Source organism: Bos mutus, chromosome 8 (genome assembly GCF_027580195.1).
Source record: "Bos mutus isolate GX-2022 chromosome 8, NWIPB_WYAK_1.1, whole genome shotgun sequence".
Lineage (NCBI taxonomy): Eukaryota > Metazoa > Chordata > Mammalia > Artiodactyla > Bovidae > Bos > Bos mutus.
Genome location: NC_091624.1, coordinates 48,890,905 through 48,911,719, shown reverse-complemented (window position 1 = coordinate 48,911,719; position 20,815 = coordinate 48,890,905). Strand labels below are relative to the sequence as shown.

At 37.0% G+C, this 20,815-nt stretch overlaps 1 protein-coding gene across 2 annotated transcripts in view; it reads right to left on the bottom strand.

Moving 5' to 3' along the window:
- The window catches only part of NCBP1 (nuclear cap binding protein subunit 1), a 38,597-nt gene continuing 17,782 nt past the window's right edge, over positions 1–20,815 (bottom strand). For both annotated transcript variants that reach the window (XM_005905975.3, XM_070375590.1), the window contains 15 exons: positions 19,835–19,932; positions 19,036–19,099; positions 17,330–17,440; positions 16,547–16,611; positions 14,957–15,019; positions 14,663–14,737; positions 12,688–12,791; positions 10,423–10,545; positions 9,394–9,496; positions 8,495–8,588; positions 7,511–7,614; positions 5,771–5,885; positions 4,393–4,521; positions 3,480–3,593; positions 1–1,816 (listed from right to left, as the gene is read on the bottom strand). In XM_005905975.3, coding sequence (XP_005906037.1) covers positions 1,703–1,816; positions 3,480–3,593; positions 4,393–4,521; positions 5,771–5,885; positions 7,511–7,614; positions 8,495–8,588; positions 9,394–9,496; positions 10,423–10,545; positions 12,688–12,791; positions 14,663–14,737; positions 14,957–15,019; positions 16,547–16,611; positions 17,330–17,440; positions 19,036–19,099; positions 19,835–19,932 — 1,476 coding nt within the window. In that variant the 3' untranslated portion in view covers positions 1–1,702. The remainder of the gene's footprint in view (positions 1,817–3,479; positions 3,594–4,392; positions 4,522–5,770; positions 5,886–7,510; positions 7,615–8,494; positions 8,589–9,393; positions 9,497–10,422; positions 10,546–12,687; positions 12,792–14,662; positions 14,738–14,956; positions 15,020–16,546; positions 16,612–17,329; positions 17,441–19,035; positions 19,100–19,834; positions 19,933–20,815) is intronic.

The window sequence follows — 20,815 nt, the reverse complement described above, 5'->3', positions numbered from 1 at the left end:
TGTAGTTTAATATTGATTTATTGCAAGGTGCGATATACAGTGTGACGTGCCATTCTTTTGTCTCTGTGAGCTTCATTTTTGGGGAGAGCAATTGTTGAATGTTTGTTTCTTCAGAATTCAATCTCTGGTTTGGTTTTTCCATACACCTAGTTTGCCAGACTGGATCAGAGCAGGGTCACATCAGTGAGCAGTTGTTAGACCCTCTCTTCACATGTAATGGCTGCTTCTAAGAGAAAGGAGGTGGATCAAGTAAAAGTGTAAGTAGCCACACTTTGCAATACATTATGAAAGGATCACAAAGCAGCTTCAGGGTCAAAGTTACCAAAGCCTTAAATGGTTATCCTTTAGCTTCTTGAGGACAGGAGCTGTTTCTAACTCATTACATAGTTTGTGGGAAGGAGGAACAGGATAAACAAAAGAACATTAGCTAAGCGCTTGGCTTTTAGTTCCCTGCCAGTAACTTGCCATGCACCTTTAATCTTGTGATTATTTGTCTTAAATGGTATGGTGTTTTAAAATCCTAGGAATTTCCATCTACTGAGTAGACTATATTCTGTAGCCATTAAGTATATGATAAACCAAAGAGACCCCATATATTATGCACCATAAACTTATGATGTACAAAGTTTAAAAAAAACACCTATATTATATAAATGAACAAAGCTACTTCAGTTGTGGGATTATTGCTAAATTTTTTCAAAGGTTCAATTAAATAAAAACTAAAAATGCTAGAAATCTGGAATGTCAGATAACCCCTTGTTATTTTACAATGTACTTTTCTTATCTTAGTTAAGCCTCAACACCATATAGGAAACAGGTTTAGGAATTAGTAGTTACTTGGACCAGATTCCACAGAAATAAAATCCAAACCTACATCTAACACTAGGCATTAGTCAGTCTAGCTACTTCTAAGTCACAATTTAACACGAAATTCACTATATGAGCTGGGACAGATCTGTCTCAGATTTGAGATCACCAGATATTCTAAGATGATAATTCCAAACTTGTCTGCATATTGCAATTACCTGGGAGCCTTAAGAACTACCAGATATGTCTGTGTTTGAAAGACTGTGGTTTAATTATTAATTTAAAAATAACTTTAGAGAGCCCCAGGTGATTTATGTTCAGATTTAGGAATTGCTACTCTGGTAACTTTTTAAATAAAAATACTACAGTAATTAAAAGTATTTTGAAAAGAAAATTTCAGATGGAGGTATTTTACAAAGAAACCACTAAAGTAGACTGAGATGATAAATCATGAAATACCAAAGTTTAAAAAACATTTTTAGTTTTATTTCAGCCATGTTAGGTTATTATTACCCATGAGCTGTGAAAAGCTATGCTACTTGATAATAAATTCATCAGTTCTATATACTACTTGGTAAATAAGCTTGACCCTCTAGTGTTTCACATACCTCAAATTAGTTATCTTTTGTGCCTTGAGAAAAAAAAATCAGAAAAGTTGTATTTGTCACATATATGATACATCCTATGTATTATCACATTATTGTCATTAGGGAATATCTGCTTTTTAGGGGAAACTAAGGGTAATCAATACCATATTTCTTCACTGTCCTCCTCTCTCTCTTTCAGAAAGTGACAGGATGCTACAAGAAAGCAAGCATTCAAACAATCAAAAATAAGACAGATTATTTTGAGATCTTTTAAAAAAATCTTGAAAGGGAAAAAAAAAAAATGACCCTTAGGCCTGCAGGGCACAGAACTGCTGGAACACAGCCAGGATGTGAGGGTCTAATTCAGCAGTGAAGAGCAGGTTCTCCAGGGTCACCATGTACTGCTGGATTATTTGGTGATGCTGTAGACACAGAAAAGGGCGTAAATGTTTAGGTTAGGAAAAGTAGCACATAAGCAATCTCAGAGAAGATTCCCCTAAAGCCCACCCACATTGTGGAGTGATGCAAAAGAGCAGAGAAAAAAGTGGTTTAGCTGGTAGGAATAACAACCCTGGAAAGCCCGAATATTGAGAAAATGTAGGGGGAAACGAAAAAGAAAAAAATGATGGTCAATAATTTAAAAATTCAGTTCTGGTCTGTTTCTATGCAACTCATAATTCAAAGCAGTGGCAGCAGCACCTGCTACTATTCTAGATGACTTCAGCTGGTTCTTTGCCCTAATTGAAAGTGAAGTCGCTCAGTCGTGTCTGACTCTTTGTGACCCCATGGACTGTAGTCTACCAGGCTCCTCAGTCCATGGAATTTTCCAGGCAAGAGTACTGGAGTGGGTTGCCATTTCCTTCTCCAGGGGATCTTCCCAACCCAGGGATCAAACCTGGGTCTCCTGCACTGCAGGCAGATACTTTACCATCTGAGCTACTAGGGAAGCCCTTCCCCTAATTAGGACAGACTATATAGTATGACTTTTTTAAAGTTGCCCAGACAAGGAATGAACTATGAAAAAGAAATTTTGGAAATCATTTCCTTTTTTGGTTAGGGCATTAAGCAAAGAGATGTGTTAAGAAAAAAATATTTAACCTATTTATATTTCAGAATTACCCAGTGATCTGTTAAGTATTCCACAAAACAGGAAACCCAAAACTCACTGTTTATCTTTTAAAATAGAGGTCATCTGTTTTACTGAAAATCAGTGACTTATTGAGCCTAACTGGAAAAAATTGTCAGAAAATCAAAGTTTCTTCTACATGTACATATATAAACTTTAATATACTCAGATTCCTATAGGATCAGGCTTTACTCTAGATTTTTCAAGGAACTTTTTTCCCCCTTTAAGCCTTCTGCTTTAATCACTCTTGTCTGGAACAGATAAGGACTTGCTTGGGGTGTTGGTGTCTGAAGATACCACTCTACTTCAAATCTTTAACTTAAATCTAACAGAGGATGTGTTGCAGTCTGCTTTCTGTAAGAACCTCAGGGAACTATTAATAGCGCCTCCAGAAGCACTGTTACCATTTGAACTTTGGATTTATAGAGGTTCTTAAAATCTTATTACTCTTCCCTTAGCATTTTTCTATTTTATGTTACAGCCAGGCTCTCCAACAAAGAGAATGGCAATTAGGAGTCTGAGTGATATAGAGCCGATTTTAAGCCTAAATATTCTGATGAGCAATGGTAGGAACAAATGGACACTAACTAAAGGGCTTTACAGGTACTATATAACCTAACAAACTTTATGCTTTTTTTAAAATGGAGAATCCCTGTGGCTGAGAATGTGCTGTGTTTAGTGGCTCAGTCGTGTCCGACTCTTTGCAACCCCACCAGGCCCCTCTGTCCATGGGATTTCTCAGGCAAGAATACTGGAGTGGGTTGCTATTTCCTTCTCCAGGGATCAAACCTGGGTCTCCTGCAATGCAGGCAGATTCTTTACCGACTGAGCAACCACTGCTTAAGTCATGTCATTTTGAAGCTCTATTACTTACAGATTGCATTCTAACTGAGCTAGGAGAGAATTCCCATGGCTGAGATTAGTGATGTTTATTATCCTAATCAAAGTTTTCCACAAACCTGTAGGAAGATCTGCTGGAGCCTCTCTATACAGTTCTTATACCATGGTGTTAACACACTGGTCCCGTCAGTTTCACAGCGTACTAAGTGCTCAGTCAGGATCATGATAAAACGCTGGAAATAGGGTACAAAGTTCCAGAGGTGTTAGTAAAAAGTCTTATACTTCAGAAACAATCACACTTTTGACCAAGAGACCTCAAAGGTATTGCTTGTTTCACCCTATCTTTGTGGTGTGTATCCCTTTCATGATTCAGTAAATACTGAAGTGTAGAAAGGCAGACCAGTGATAACATGAGTTGTTTAGTCTTTAGTCCCTAAGTTGTTTTCGACTTTTTGCAACCTCATGGACTGTAGCCCACCAGGCTCCTTTGTCAACGGGATTTCCTGGGTAAGAATACTGCAGTGGGTTGCCCTTTTCTTCTCCAGGGGATCTTCCCTTTCCAAGGGGTTAAACCCACATCTCCTGCATTGGCAGGAAGACTTCTTTACCACCGAGACACCTGGGAAGCCTGATGAGGTGAGCAGCACATCATTTTGGCAATACAAAAGTAATCTAACCGTTAATATTTAGATTACTAATGCTAGTAATTCTTCTTAGAATCTGTTTTAAGGACATAATCAGAAATGTTAACAGGAATGTATACACAAAAATCTTCAGGACGGAAAGCAATCATCTAAACGGATCTACAAGTACTTAATAATAGCATCCCCCATTTTTTTTTAAGCAAGAAGAAATATACATGCTAATAACAGAATTACCTCCAATTAGTGAACTTTTATTTCCTGTATAAATTTTTATACATTTAAGACCTTACAGATAAGCATGTATTACTTCTAATGATTAAAAACATTTTTTAAAATTAAAGAAATATACTGGTTTTTTTGAACCTATCAATGTCCCAAGTCACGATACCTGAAATATGACAAGGAAGAGATTCTTTTGTTCACTCTGAGCAGATTCCACTTTTTCCTGCAGTCTTTCTATTTGTTCTTCAAGAGCCCCATCTTTCCTGTCACTGCTTCTGTCATCATCATCACTTCGCTACAGAATGCAAAGGAACAAAAGGAAACGACCGTTTAGAATTCCAGTGTATTTAAACCCCAACAAGCAGACCTGAGGATTTTACTGTGCATGATCAAATACTATCTGAAGACTTGCATTCCACAAGAAAAGAACCAAACATACAGGCAAACATCCAACATCTTGTAAGTGCTTATCTAGGCCAGGGAAATTCAGTGGCACTTGTCCTGGGTAATGGCATTGGGTTTCCTATATAGCAGAATGAATTATGCCTTTTACAGGATAGTCCACTCAAGGAGGAAATGTATGTCACAGTCTTCATTCAAAATGAAAACAGCTTTGGAAAATGTACAGTTGATTCTTGTTATTCACAATGGTTGTTTTATGAAATTGCTGTGAACTCTGAACAGTGAACTGTTGCTCCTAGGAGAAATACAGGGCTAGGGTCTTGGGAACCTCTCATCACAAAACTTTTTTGTTAACATAAATCTGCACTGCCCTCACAATAGCCACACGTGACTACTGAGCACTTAAAATGTGGTTAGTGTGACTAAGGAACTGAATTTTACATTGTATTCAAATTTTATTAAAGTTACATGTGGCTAGTGGTTATTACATGGACACCACATATCTAGAGAACAGGGTGGTGTGAAGTCAAGTCTCTGGAGTAGGTACACATATAAAATGGGGATGATGCCATTTACCTTAACAGTGTCTTAGGTTTGTGTAAGTCATTAAACTTGCTTTTACCTTTTTCTGGTAAATGTGCGTACCACTGGAAAACTGTCATGAAGAACACCAGTACTATCTGCTAAATCTCAGGATACCTCCAGCTCACTGCTTCTGCCCCACATGACTACAACACTAAACATACTAATAATACGAGGAGTATTTTATGGGTCCGGGAAAGACTGTCTCCTCTTGCCCTGCTCCCTCCCCACCCCTGTACCAGGGAAGGGGTGAACACCATCAGTCTTCTCTCTCTTTCCCTCTTGCATCACAAACTTTTATAGAAACACAAGTGTCCTCCTTCCTTCTCCTTCGGGAAGGCAATAGGATGGTAAAGTATGGAAAAAGCAAGCTTTGTGGCTTGCTAAACAGGTTCACCATGCAGGAAAACGAGAGCAGCAGACACCAGTCCTTCCCTTTCCTCCATTTCTACAAACAGCTCTGCATGATTTGGTCTCAAAAAAAAAGCTCCCATCAAGGCAGTAATATTCTCAATGATTTCTTATTTTCTTTGACCATTTACAGTCGACACAAGACTTACCCGTTTGTGTTGTCTTGCGAGTTTTTCTTTAGCCTCTTCTAGCTCTTTCTGGATCTTCAGAACGTGTTTGTTCATCTTGCGAATTGTGGAGTGCAAGATTTCCCAAACAAACAATCTTAAAGTAATAAGGCATTTGGTTACTGTATGTTAAACCATCAAGAAAATAAGACCTCTCAACTTTTGTAATCTACACATACTTAAGGTCTGATATAGCCTTCTATTCTTTAGGCAGAATAAGGTATATTTCTCCAGCAAGATAATTTTTCCTGTACTATCAATCATGCACACAATCTAGCTCTACCCATTAGATTCACATGAGCTTCCTGAAGGCAATACTGGGTCCTTGTCATTTTTCTTACGTTTTATACTTCCATCCCCTACTAGACACACATAGAACGTATGTGTACACAGTCAATGAAATGGCAAACCAGAAAAAACACCGTAGAAACAAAAATACATTTTTCTCTCTTTTGAGTGTAAACACTATGTATTGTGGGTTTTTTGAAATGGAAACCTAATCTGAGGCTCATTCACATGCTTTATACTAGCACAAACTCAGCCAATTCTCTTGGAACATGTAAGAACCTCATTAGTTGATAACAGCTATCAACTGCTGGGCCTTTAGGAATGAGATACTTAGGTCAATTTTTCAAACTACTCAAGTACCAGGATCACCTGTAGGTGCTTTAAATGTTTATTGCATAAATATGAGTGTTTTAAGTAGCTTAACTCCTTTTTATGTCTACAACATTATGTCTCCTAACTCCAGGATATACAGCACAGAAGAGTACTTCCTTCTACAAGTTTTAATCTGGATGACGACAGTTTAAGTGGAATATAATAAAACAAGGTCTAGAATGTTAGCAAACAGGGTAAAGGAGCAGAGTACTTTAACTCTGCATCAGTCAGCTGGTCAGGAAAGGCTTTGCAGAATTAGAGTTGCAGACTAACTAATTGTTTACAACTAACTAGTTGTAAACCACTAAAGATGATGGCTAACACATACTTGAGTGGTCAGTTTTCTGGGATGCCACACATCTGAGAATATCCTCCTTTGCTCTCATTTCTGAGTGCCAACTTGGCTGGTATGATAATCTTAGACCACACTCCTTCACCCTAAAGATTCAGCTGAGTCCTAAGCCAATAACAAATACAGTGAAGAGGATAAAGGTTGTGATGGATATTTATGTCTTTGCAAGTAATGGGTTTCCTATTTTGTGTCATCTCCTGTTGTCCTAGTCCTGATCAGGTATAAACCCTGTGGACCCTGCTTCATGTATAAGAACCAAACTTAATGAAAGTCTCTTTCCTTTAGGAGGAATGAGTCAAGAGAGAATTTTCTGTGTATTACATCTAGGATTTTTATGACTGAGACCTCCTTCCCCCAGTGGCATTCAGGTGCCCACAGGCTTTCCTCAATCCCTCATAATGTGCACTTAACCTACAATGGACTGATTCCTGCCAGTTCCTAATGTGAGCTCCTGCCATACAGCCTGATCTCCCCACCCACAGTCTGGATCCTCTGTAAGCATTTCCACTTCTAAGTCCTACTTCACCTTGTGTGCGTCCCTGAGAGACGCTGCAGCCAGACTGGTGTGTGTGTTTCCACTGTGCAGGACTCTCTGCCACGTCCAGACTGCACCACTGTGATACGAGTATTAACCTGGTCTGAACCAGAACTTGGAGCTCATGTATAAGAATTCTTAGAGAATAGGAACTTTGTAAAATTACCCATTTTACCTAGTAAAGTCACGAGATAATTCTGAAGAGAAGATCCAATTTGCTACTGCAGCACAGTCAACAATCTGTGTACGAATCATCTTATCTACTAGTACAGCAATCATCTACAGTCAGAGGAAAGAAGTTATTCAGGTAAGTCACAGTTATATGTAGGCCACAATAATCCCACTGCTACAAAAGTTAAAATAGGATCGCTGTGAACACTCAGTAGCTATGGAACTGAACAATTTGACCATTAGGTCTCAAGATTTGTTTTCCCTTCTGCTTGGCTCTGGTACTTTTTGTAAGAATACAATAACACAAAGACTGAGCAAAAAGAAACTGTGAATGTTAACACTTAAGACATACTGACCAGATATTTAGTAATACATCTTTTGTTACCTGGATGTTATTGACTGTAGATGTTTCAGTATTCATTTATGTAATAAACTGCTGGCCACAAGCATTAGTTAGTGCAAAAATATCCTGGTTAATAATGTGTCAAAGTTAACCCTAAAGTTTTATCGTGAAAAATGTCTTAAATATACTCCAAAGTTTATTTTAATGCGGTTAATAATGTGTCAAAGTTAACCCTAAAGTTTTATCGTGAAAAATGTCTTAAATATACTCCAAAGTTTATTTTAATGCCTCTTTATAACACATGGTATTAAAATAGTACACTGAGATTTGAGAAATCTGGGGCCTGTTTAAAAATAAAACTGGATAGATTAAAGAACTATTTCCTACCCAATTGGAGAACCTTCCAAGAAATAAGCATTCTTACTTAAAATGTGTTGAGATATTATAATATCAAACCAAATCGTAACACTTGCTCTTTAAAGAATGACTCAAACATCATTTCTTTCACAGCACTAAAATTATAGATTTAAAAACTGTTTGAAGGGCACAGTCAAATTTCATGTTCTACAACTAAAACAATGATATCAAGTGCCTTCTTTTTATAGCTAAACAATCAGCATCTCAACATGTCTAATTAGTTTTTACCTGTGGATGGTTCCGCCAGACCTCAAACATGACTCTTAGAACATGTAATTTTCCTTCATCACTTTCAGCTAGGGTTTTGAAGACTTCATGAAACCTTTTCATGGTTGGCGGGGGTGGGGGCAGAAACAGCACATATGAACTTATTGAGCATCTTAATATTTTCAAAGCTTTACAACTTACTCAACTTCCAGTGCAGTATATAGATACAAAATAACCAAACATCGTTAACCATTAAAGAATATAAAAGGTATGATTAGGAATTCAATTTGAATGGCATTTGTCTCAAAATCTTAGGAGAATTACAAAATACTATCATTAGCCAAGGACTCTAGTTTACTGTGTATTTAAGGATAGATGAGGGCTAAGGAATAATCTCCTAACACAAGTATAGTATTTTGCCTGCATCTGTGGTAGCCCTGCAAGTCTCATAGACTTGGAAGTTGAGACGGGGTGAGGAGTCTAGTTTCTCTGCCTGATTGGGAAGAATATATATTCCTTCTTCATTTAGACTGTATGATGAGTTAAAAAGTTCTGTCTTTAGATGCCAACCTTTGGGTGGCTCCCAAAAATGCAGCTGGCTTTCAATTCTGCTCACCCTCTTTTTAAGAAGATCCTTGGACAAGCTGGGAACTTTTTGACTGTCCTATGGACCCAGGTTTTTGTTTCTCTAAAGGTTTATGTGAAAAAATGTACACTTTATATATACATGCAAACCACAGACAGGAGCCATAGGATGGGAGTTTTGGCTACCATAAACCAAAACCCATTGTATCAAATTATATGATACTATTAAGATCTTTATATTCAATAATCTTAAGGTAAAAACTACTACACCACTGGTATTCATCCAGCAAAGTTTTAAACCCTCAAGACAGCATGTGTGTTCTGGTTGTACTTACTTCGCAAGAGCACTGAAGGAGTGGCTGAATGACTTGGCTGCTAAGTGTAGCAGAGTCTGTACAAAGACTTCTATTTTCAGTGGGTTAAAGCTGAATCCTTCATCTGAACAACAGCCCACAGTAAAGAGAGTTAAGAAGATTAAGTACAGCAATTCTTTGCCCCTAACCTGTATTGCTAAACAGATGGCACACTCATATCCAAATACTAAGTCCCACGTTCAAGCAATGTCTCAGAGAACTAACAGACAATAAAAGACCATCACTGATTAATCGCATATCCTCAAAATATAAAACTAAGCATGACCTTAATTCTGAAGTTTTTGGGGATTGTTTCCCAAATTCTTCTATATGATCCATTTCTTTTTACAAATACCACATAGATTTCTTTGTTCTTATCTCTCTACATGGTGGCAAGATAATATAGTAAAAGAAAAAAATACAGTAAGCCCTTTACACTGTAGGTCCATGTCCTAAGATGTCTGACAATGTCTAGATTTTAACACTCTGAATTATACTTTCTAAATATATTCTAACATAATACAAATTTCTTAGAAAAATATAAACAAAATCTGAGTAATACTCTAAACACCATTAATATTTTAAGTCATTTTTCTCTGCACCTCATTATGTACACATCTAACAAAATTTCCCTCCTAAATGGTTACACCATTGTCCCAGTAGACTTTATGTTTCACTAATTTGTCTTTTTTTGTTTGAGTTATTGTAGTTTCCAAGATGTTTTAATAGATGACAAAGCAAGTCCCTCTCATGGCTTTTTGTCTTATATTTTGTTGATGATAAACTTATAGTTCAATTTGGAGATAACATCCAACTTTATAATACACCAAGTCTTCCTGTGCAGGAACCTCTCTAAAGTGAAAGCAGGCAATGTTTAAGGGAACAGATACCTGTGTTCTGGGGAATAACTGACAGGCTGTCAGGCTAAACAAATATACTGTATGAGAATTATGTTTCTACTTAAACCTAGCCCATACATAGTTCCATTCAACAAATATTTAACTCCCTTACCATCATCATCATCCTGATTAGGATTAGGGACGTCTTTCAGAATGCTGAAGATTTCATCATTGGTTGCTTTACTTTTAAAGGCAACAGCTAAACAGAGGGCAACTGAATGTCCAGGAAGAGAGTCTAAGCACAGAATGCAAAGAGTTAAATAACTGAAAAAAAAAATCACTTTCTTTTAAAACAGAGTACTCTCTATCCTAAGGTCAATATTTACTCTGTGTAAAGATAACCACATATGAAAGTTTCATTCAATATGTCAATGGCTTTTCACCTAAAATAAGGCGTAATAGGTTTCTTGCCTCAATATTTCCTTAAGAACATGGAGCTAAGTGAAATTCAGAGTGTGAGGCAGGTATGGATCTTCCTCAGGAAACACAGCTGCAACTCTCCTTTGATGGTCTCAAATCCCTAGGCCTCTGTAAGCTGAAAGGCTGAGAATCAATGTATTTCTCTTTCATTTTGGTCAGTGCGCCTCCTTTTCCCTAATACAGTGGAAACTAAGTTTGGGTTTGAACAAGGTGAAGGCTGCCAACTTAAGACAGACTCTTTGCTTTTCTCTTTTGCTGAATCCACATACATGAATCTACAAAAGCCAGATGCTCGTGTGCTGTGACTCCATGTTAACTGTTGGTTAGTATCTGTCAGGTCCTTACTGTATACTATCTGTGCTAATACATATTGTATGGCATCACCAGAGCAACTGGAAATCTACTTTTAATGTAAGATAGACAAAGAGATAGCAAAAAAGGCAGTTCTGACACAGAATATGAGTTACTAAGCACTTGGAATGAATAAAGTCAGTTCCAACAATTCACATGTACTCTACTTTTCTTGAAAGTGGGAGAGAAAGGGAAGAAAATTCCTCCACCATCGACAAGTCTACATTCTAGGTAAGGAACCAAGATACTCACATAAAAAGTAGCCAGAGAGTAACATGAAACTGGCTTGCTAAAGGTTAAGAAAATATTTACAAGAGTGGAGCTTGGGCTAGATCCTGGAGAGAGAACAGGAATCTGAGAACAGAAAGGGATAATGGTACAAACAAAGGTAAAACCAAGAATGAGAAGCATGGAAAAAACAAAGGAAGTGGGCTTGGCTGGAGTGGAGATTCATTTGAGAAGAAGTGACAAATCATAAAGTAGAAACAACAGTTAGGCGGGCCTTAAATGCTAGGCTGAAGGCTGAGTTATTTCTGTGGGGAAAAAAGAAAGCTCAGTGTTCAACACAAGTCTGAACTCTTTGATATCAAAGATGTATCTTATGGTTCTCTGAGCCAGCACAAAGCAGAAATCAAAACGTGGCACTTGTAACTACATCAAGCTTTGCTCTTTGCAGAAAACACAGTGATCAAGAACAAGGCTGCTCAGTATTTAAGTCTGGGCTTTACCTCTTTGAAGCCATTCCCTCATTGTAAACTGGTGTTAAAAACATACCTATTTCTCAAGAGTTGTTTTAAGGAATAAGTGACACAGTAACATAGGAAATGGAATACTCAGCACTGGAACCGAGTTTTGTTTCAAGGAAAACAGGTGTAGTCTGAAGTGCAGGTGGAGAAGCAGGGATGCAACATGACAAAGCAAGGGAGAGGAGTGAGTTTTAAGATACAAAGAACTGCTACACAACATGAAGTGGAAGGCTCACAGAGGAGCTGAGTTCAGTGCCACGTAAAAAGACTAACTTGGTAACTCCACACCTACCTCTCTACCACTGCTCACCGGCGCACAACCTTCCCTCCAGGAAGTATAAAGCACAATATGGCGTATCAAATTAAACAGTCCCTTTGATTTACAGTCCAAATCTCAGAAGTGACGTGACCAAAAAGAAAAGTATGTTTAAGAATTTACTTCTAGACTAGGGGCACACTGCAGGTAAAACATAGTCTCTATGTGCGCCTATGTTCCACACCTGTACTGTTAGCAGACGATAAATCAATTCATGTAATCAAAATTGCCATGACAAACACATATGTTCATTTTAGTACGTTCTGGCTATAAATTCATCTTGCTATACTTAAAAACACTTAAAATGTCATGAATAAAACATTATGAACAATATTAAAAATAGTTACAAGACAGTAATAACTAAGTAAATCACAGTAAATGTTTAACATTATGACAGGGCAAATAAAACAAGAGGCTGGTGAGAAATCACCTTGCAAACAGAGAAAATATAAACCCAAGAAGAGAAATAATTCACTTTCTCCACCTTAGATAACTGACTTAATACTTGCATTAGTACCTTTGAAAAACAGGATTCATTACTTACTGCTACTTTCATCTCCATATTTGTAAATGCAGGTTGGGTTTGCAGGACATAGAGCTGAGAAGGTAGGAGGGACAAAATCTAATATACGCTGATGGTAAGACAACCTACAACACAAATAAAAGCCTCAGAAAATACCATTCACCAGTTTCATTCTTTGGTAATATCCAACTTTACTCAGAAGATAACACCCTGCACTCAGTTGACAACCAAGAAGTAAAGGGGCAACAAGTCGTTTTAACTCCTGTCTGGCCAGCACACCAGAACTCACGTCTTCTTCAGAACTTTCTGGTTTGTACCGAGATGTGGGCCAGTGGGTCCACAAGCTGGGTGGCCAAAGATGTGAGGTGGTAATGGTAGGGTGGGATGAGGTGAAGGAAACAGTTTTGTATGGTTGGGAGATTGGCTATATTGTAATAGATAAATACTTATCAAGACTGTGGGAGACAAGTTTCTTAATGTCTGCCAAGGTATTTAGAAATCATGGCAAAGGGGAAGGCTAGGAAGAAAAATGATATGGTGGGTTGGAACTGGAAAGATACACACATCTAGGTGGATATAAAAACAGATTTATGTATGTATGAGTATATGTGTGCATAAATATATTCACTATGCTTGTCCATCTAGAGGGCAGAAACCCAGTAACACCCAATAGCAATAAACACATCAAGTGTCCAGACCTTGCTACTTAAATACCACGCTCCACTAAAAGAAACTCCGCCTCTTTGAATGAGTAGATGGTTCCAGGAAAGGGGCAAGGAAACGTAAGAAGAGCCTGGAACGTCTGTGCCAGAAATAAGGAAATGCTCAGTGAATGGAGGGGGAACATTAAAGAAAGGAAAAAAAGACACAGACGGCACAAAGGACTCCCAGTGGACAGATCAGGGGCAATCTGAGCATCAAATTAGTAATGACAGCAATGAACTATAATCCACTGAATGAAATAGTCTCTACTGACATAAACACAGGAATCAATAAACAGGTGAAAAAGGAAAGCTCGCTCTTACAGTAGAAAGCAAACTAATGAATGTAGAAAGAATAGTGGAAAAAGGGAATCATCTGAGGATCATCATAGTGGTGGCAAATAAAAGTACGAGTTGCAGTGGAGATCTGATGTAAGACGGGAGTGTTACCTCAGGATATTTCCCACAAAATATTAATCAACTACAAAGGGAAAAATGGGGAGCTTGAGGTTGAGAAGCCTGACATGGCCATATAATCAAGATTAACATCTTTAGTGCTGGACAATGCGAGACTTGAGTCCTGAGGATGCACCAAGGCAACACAACGAAGTAAGGGCCGCATTCTTTAAAACTGACAATGACGTGAACGAGAAAGAATAATAGCAGTTCAAGGTGAAGGAATCAGAAGAAAATGACAATTAAATGCTATACATGCTCCTGGATAGAATTCTGGACCAGAAAGGAAAAAAATATTGTTGGGGTGGTTGGCAACATTTCAGCAGCATCTGTGGACTGCACACTGGTGTGACTGTGTCAGCTCACATCCTCATCTGGAGAGCTGTGTGCTGGTCATGGAGAGGTGTTTTTTTGTTTGGGGGAAATATACAACCAACTATTAAAGGGTGATCAGACATCATATCTACAACTTGTTTTCAAGAAGTTCAGAAAAAGACCAATATAAAGGGTAGATATTATACAGAGAGAAAAAGGACTAGGCATTAGAACAAATGTAGTAAAATGTTAACTAGGGGATCTAGACGAAAATGATACAGAGTTCTATTTTGGCAACTTTCCTAAAATTTGAAATTATTTCAAAGTATATTTGACAAAAATAAACTTTTTGACTTAATTCACATAGAATCCAGATGGCACGGCTGCCCTAATTTTTCAGCCTAAATCTGAAAGGGAAGAAAGACAGGTACTTGGATTTTAATCTGGACATACATTCAGAGAAGGGAAACCTCCCCCACAGAAATGAGACAACCTAAGCTAAGGAGAAAACACAAAGAACTTACCTCATACATTTTTCTAGAACTTCTCTTACAAACTTTGGTTTGGGACTTTCTGGATCTTGAGTAAGACAATCTGACCTAATGACAAAATACAGTTTTACAAGTTCTTACAAATAATCCGCATCTGTATCTACCTTGTATTTAGCTGCAAATAGTTCCCTTCTACCTAGATTATTTCATTTATATATATATATAAAACTAAATCTTTCAGATCACAAAAAAGATTGCTTTTATATTATAAATATTACTTTTTAAAATGGTAAACTGTAGAGAAAAGACAGATATAACACTACTTACCAATCTTCCCAGCTCCAACGGAATTGGAAGTTACTTAGATGATGGGAAAACCAATTAATAAACCTACACAAAGAAGGGGGGGAGGTGGAAAAGGATGAATGGTTGCAGTTTATAATAGGAATTCACATAATTCTTCAGACAAATAAGACCCTATTTTCACCCTACCTATAGCTGTTACTTTCTCCTGCCACCTACCCTTCTCTGTGCAAATCCTGCAACTCATCATCTACTTCAAAAAAGTAACAGTCCCCATCTCACTCCTCCTAACAGTGCTATCCTTTTCAAGAGAATAACAGATACGACTCAAGTGCCTGTTTTATATCAAGAACCTTATATATGTTTATATTATATAATTTAATTCTCACAGTAACTGCTGAGGGATATATTATTCCATTTAATTGACAATGAAACCGAGCTGTGAGGTGCAAAAAAAGATTAAAAACATTTTATAAATCCAAGAGCCAAAGCACAGTCTTTCATTATCATACCATGCCCTTTTTACCACAAACAACAAAACATACCATCAAAGGCCCTTTTTCTCTTAAAGACACCCCTGATCTAACTAGATAAGGATCACTTTAGTATACTATATAATGCTGTGAAATTTGTAAGAGCCCAATAAATACTTGCTGAATGAATGGCATAGTTGGAATGCCCAGAGCAACTGGTAGTTTATTAATTAGACTGGATAAAACCTCAGCAGACACCTTAAAGCATATCCCTATGTCCCTATAATTTCAATCATTAAAACTACTCAAGATAATAGGTCAACACTCAGGGTAGCCTTTTCTGATAGTTTTCAAATACTGCATTTGAACAATGGACATGACAGATTATGGAAAATATGCACTATCTGTTCTGAGCTAATTTGGGAAAGTGACAGAGTAAGAGAGCATATTAGCTAACAGAGGCAGTAAGATCTCACCCAAAAGACAACAGTGGGCATGCCAATTAACACGGCTGTAAAAATCCAATATGGTCTTTTGTATAAACCAAGTCTTGAAGTTGTAGTCATAGAGAAGTTAATTATTTTAGAAACAGACACTATCTATAAACAAATACATAATATATAAACATAATAAATATACAGGATTAGACTCTGCTGCTACATATGAATTAGCATAAAGTCTATTTTAAAAGCTTACCTACCTAATACAAAGGGAAAGTGTAACCATACCAAAGCACCAAACAAATAAGCAATGAAATTAAAGAAAACTTCAGCAAGGGTATCATTTCATATTGAAAATTAAGACTAGAAAGTGAAATGCTATATTACAAGTATGAGCTTTATTATATATAGGATTATTTGGAGGAGGCAAGAAAGAAAAACCAACTTGGAAATTCTTAAAAGGGCAAATATTTTTCTGATCAAATACTTTTATAAAGTATAGGGAGTAGAAGCTGCTAACACTCTATAGAAATAAGGCAGGGACTTCCCTGGTAATACAGTGGCTGAGACTCCACGCTCCCAATTTAGGGGACGTGGGTTCGATTCTTGGTCAGGGAACTGGATCTCACATGCAGCAGCTAAAACCCTCCGCAGCCAAATACTAAAAAAAAAAAGGCGGGGGGAGGGGGGCAATACTATACCTGTCTACACATGTAGTATTCATTGTGTCCAAACGCATATATAACATTTCAGTTGCCTGTGCAAGCTGTGAATTTCAGGATAAGGAAACTATACCCTCTTTGAAAATAAATCTGTGATAGAAAAAACGAGTAACATTTCCTAGAAGTCTATGAAATGACTAGTAATTCTTTTCAAGTAACTGATCTTTGAGGTATCAATGATATACAGTAACACCTGACCTTATACACCTATGAAATCAAGATAATAAACATTTACATCACCTCCAAAATTGCCACATTCTTCTTATAATCCATCCTCCCTTCTTCCCATTTATGCCCCCAAGCAAATATTGGTCTGTTATCATTACATTATTTGCATTTTCTAGGATTCTGTGTAAATGGTATCATATACTATAAATTCATATTTGTTTAGCATCTTTTATTCAACATATATTTTGCAATTCACTCATGTTGATGCCTGCATTGAAAATCTGTTTGTTTTTTTTTAACCTGAGTAGTATTCCATTGTATAATTGTAACAAAATTTGCTTATCCATTCATGTATTGATGGATATTTGGACGGTTTCCAGTTTGGGGTTGTTACACATAAAGTTATAAACATTAATATTCTTAGGCCAACAGTCAAAGAGTAGAGTGGCTGACTATATGGTATATGTGATCTTTAACTTTTAAAGAAATGCCAAACTGTTTTCATGAAGTGATTTAAACCTACCAGCAGAAATATTTAATAATCTTGTAAAGCCAGGCCAAATAGAGTATGTTTAAAAACAAAGGAAAGGATACAACTTGGGGTAGAGAGCCAGGCTGAAGTTTGCACAGTTCAATGAGAAGTGTCGTGTACATCACATCGATATGAGGCGGTGCCGGAAGTTGAAACAGCTCTGCAAAGATCACCTACAAGGGAATCACAAGTCAGCACTCAATTCGACAGCTATCCATGCATTTCTACTATTTAGAAAGACCTCAGTGTTCTAAATTTTGTGATATTCATAATTTTAAAAAGTAACTTTCTAACCTTAAAAACTATGCTCTCTAAAACACAAAGACCTATGATTGAATACCATAATGAAGATTCCTTATCTCGGTAACTCAATCAATAAGAATATGCAAAAATTAATGCTTAGCTGATATTTCCAGAGAATTAAATTTCAACTGTGAAAGTATCAGAGTTAGTTCAGGGAGGTAGTTTACTAAGGACTCATAGAACCATCAGAATTTCAGCTCTATAAGAAATAAAAGCCCTCTGTAGACTCTGAGGATGGGATCAGGAGATAGTTAAGTCATTCTGCACAGTTAGTACCTTTTTGGTAGTCCCAGACATTTTGGCCATGCTCTTGTTCAGAAACTTGTTTTCATCCTCCATATATAATTTGTGGGCCACATACCTAGACTTCTAAAGCCTAGTTCGCATTCCTCCTCCTCACTCCCATCTCCCACACTTTTGTATGAATTTCTATACATTTTGCAGATTTTAAAATGTGACTTACGTTTTGCACTTCAATTGACATGTCAGTGAGTGAAACCCATTAGCCTAAGCATGCTCTCAAGTTTTGTAAAGACAGAGCAGATGCACTGTCTGTCTACAGTGCCCAGATGCACTACACCACTGTTCACATGGGTAGAGTATGAATAAAAAGTGAAGTAAAGAATACACTGTAATTATGTTCACGCTGAGCATTTTAACATAAAGGAATAATATAATTGACAGTTTGACTCATGTATCAAGTGAAAATACTGTTTTTTGGGAAATAAATTTCTATAAGGTGTTCAACTGTACTAATATCCTCCTCTATATGAGTTAATATGAAATCAAAAGCATTATCTATTCTTTTCACTTCCAAAACAATTGGCTCTTTTGATTTCTAAGAATAAATAAGGATTCGTATTTCCCTACCCTTGTGATACAGGAAATAATATACTAGTCCAGACTACAATAGTAGTAAGAAACCAGGTAAATACAGTTAAAAAATGGGTTATCTGCCTAAAGAATATTATAAAGTATTTAAGACACTTATACATATGTTCCCTGGAAAAGGAAATAGTAACCCACTCTAGTATTCTTGCTTGGAAAATTTCACGCACAGAGGCGGCCTGGAAGGCTACAGTCCATGGGGTCACTAAGAGTTGGACAAAGCTGAGAACAGACATGTGCACACACACACACACATCTGTTAAGTGGACAATGTACTGCTAGAGTTACAGGTAACTTACATTATCCATGATAACTATCCTTGAATGAAGACATACTATATAAATAAATTATATGCAACTCAAAATTTTGTTTGGTTACTGGGCTTAACCTCCTCTTTTCTCTTGACTAACATGGTTAAAAGAGCTCCAAAACTGAAAGCAATTTCCTCTTTTCTCTGTTAATTTTCATTGTCTGACAAGCAGCAAGAACAATAACAAAAGGCCAAAAGTAGATTACACTTTACAGTCAACAGAAAGATTCTGAGACTTTGAAACAAGCTCCATCTTGGAATGCATACCTCAACTATGTGGTAGTTCAAGGGGATCTTGTTCTTCCCAGGATAACTCACTAGCTGTGCAGCACTGTAAAAAGTGTAATTTAAGTTTAGTGAGTATACACAGATATATGAAAAACTAAATAAGCAGTTTCAAAAACAGAGTGTGTAGATATAAAGGAAATATTTTCTGAAATGTTCTAGATTTCAGTTACTTCACCTAACTACAGCACAAATTATTTTTTCTACCCTAAGGGAAACTCTTTAATGTATATCCAAAACTCCTTGAAAGATAAGAATGTAAATAATAGTAAGGAAGTACATTCAGGTCTACGAACTTAAAAAGTTTTATATGGTAGACTATCCCCAAAATGCTATATTCCTTTCCGTCTTAAAATCCAAACTGAAACTTTCCAAGGTTTTAGAAAACATTAAAAATAAACTTTTCCAAAGCTTGATGTCTAACTGCTATGAAACAGAGCAAAACCATTAGTATTCATTTATTCCTGCAACATTCATCCCCAAAATAGCTTGTCACTCAAATTAATTTATCCAGAACATATGGCAAATATCCACATAAAAGAGCAGGCATCATATGCATAACACTGTAAAGCACTACAGTACTACTCAGCATCCAGAAAGTACTATTTGAAGGTGAAGTGCCACCAGAAAGCAAGTCAAGTGTTTTCGAAATTGGTCTTAGTGAGACGGAAACCAGAAGAGGAAGACTTTCTTACTCTTAACATACATTTTGCTCTTTGAAAATCATCAAGATTGCTACTTTTTCGCCACACTAGTAAAAGTACCACGAAAAGCATCTTACCAAGTCTTCCTTTCCTTCCAATGGGACTTAATGATGCAGTGAAGATTCTCTTCTATTACAAATCTTTCCACTGAATGACTCCCTGGCATTACAGGACCCTGGAACCAAAACAACAGCTATATACTACAGACCCAGACAAATATTTTTCATTTAACAAAATATATAAGAGCTTATTATGTTCCAGATACTTTTTATATTGGATGCTGAGGATAAAAGTTCACAAACATGAAAGCTCTGTATTTCAACAAATTTTATTTGTGTTCACCTACCTACAAAAGAACTAGAATAGCAGTTATAGTTTTTCTTCTACCTGACACTACTATCTCTGCCCACCTCAAGTCTTAAATGATTAACTAAATCATTAACTTAAATGCAAACTAAATAATTTTTTGTATATTATTGGCCCTTGATTTATTTTTTTACACAATGAGACTGGATTACTTCCATAAAAAACATGGAGAGGGTGCTTCCATGGTGGCTTGGTGGTAAAGAATCCACCTGCTAACGCATGGGACACGCATTTGAGCCCTGATTCGGGAAGATCCCACGTGCTGCAGAGCAACTACGACCGCAACTACCGTTGTGCACCACCACTACTGAGCCCAAGCTCTAGAGCCCAGGAGCGGCAACTACTGAGTCTGTGTGCTGACCACTGAACCCTGCGTGCCCTAGAATCTGTGTTCCGCAACCAGAGAAGCCACTGCAATGAGAAGCCCGAGCACTGCAACACAGAGGAGCCCCCACTTACAGCAACTAGAGAAAAGCTTGCACAGCAACAAGATCAAGCACAGCCAAAATAAAATAAATTAAAAAATAAAACTGGAAAAAAAACCCAAACACATGGAGAGGGGGAGATTTTATTTAAAACACTATGTAGACATAAAAAATCACATATATGTTGAAAGATATCCACACTGTGTTGTTTTTGAAAAGGTTAAAGAACATTATCTATGTATTGTTTAATTTTTAAAAATATGCATA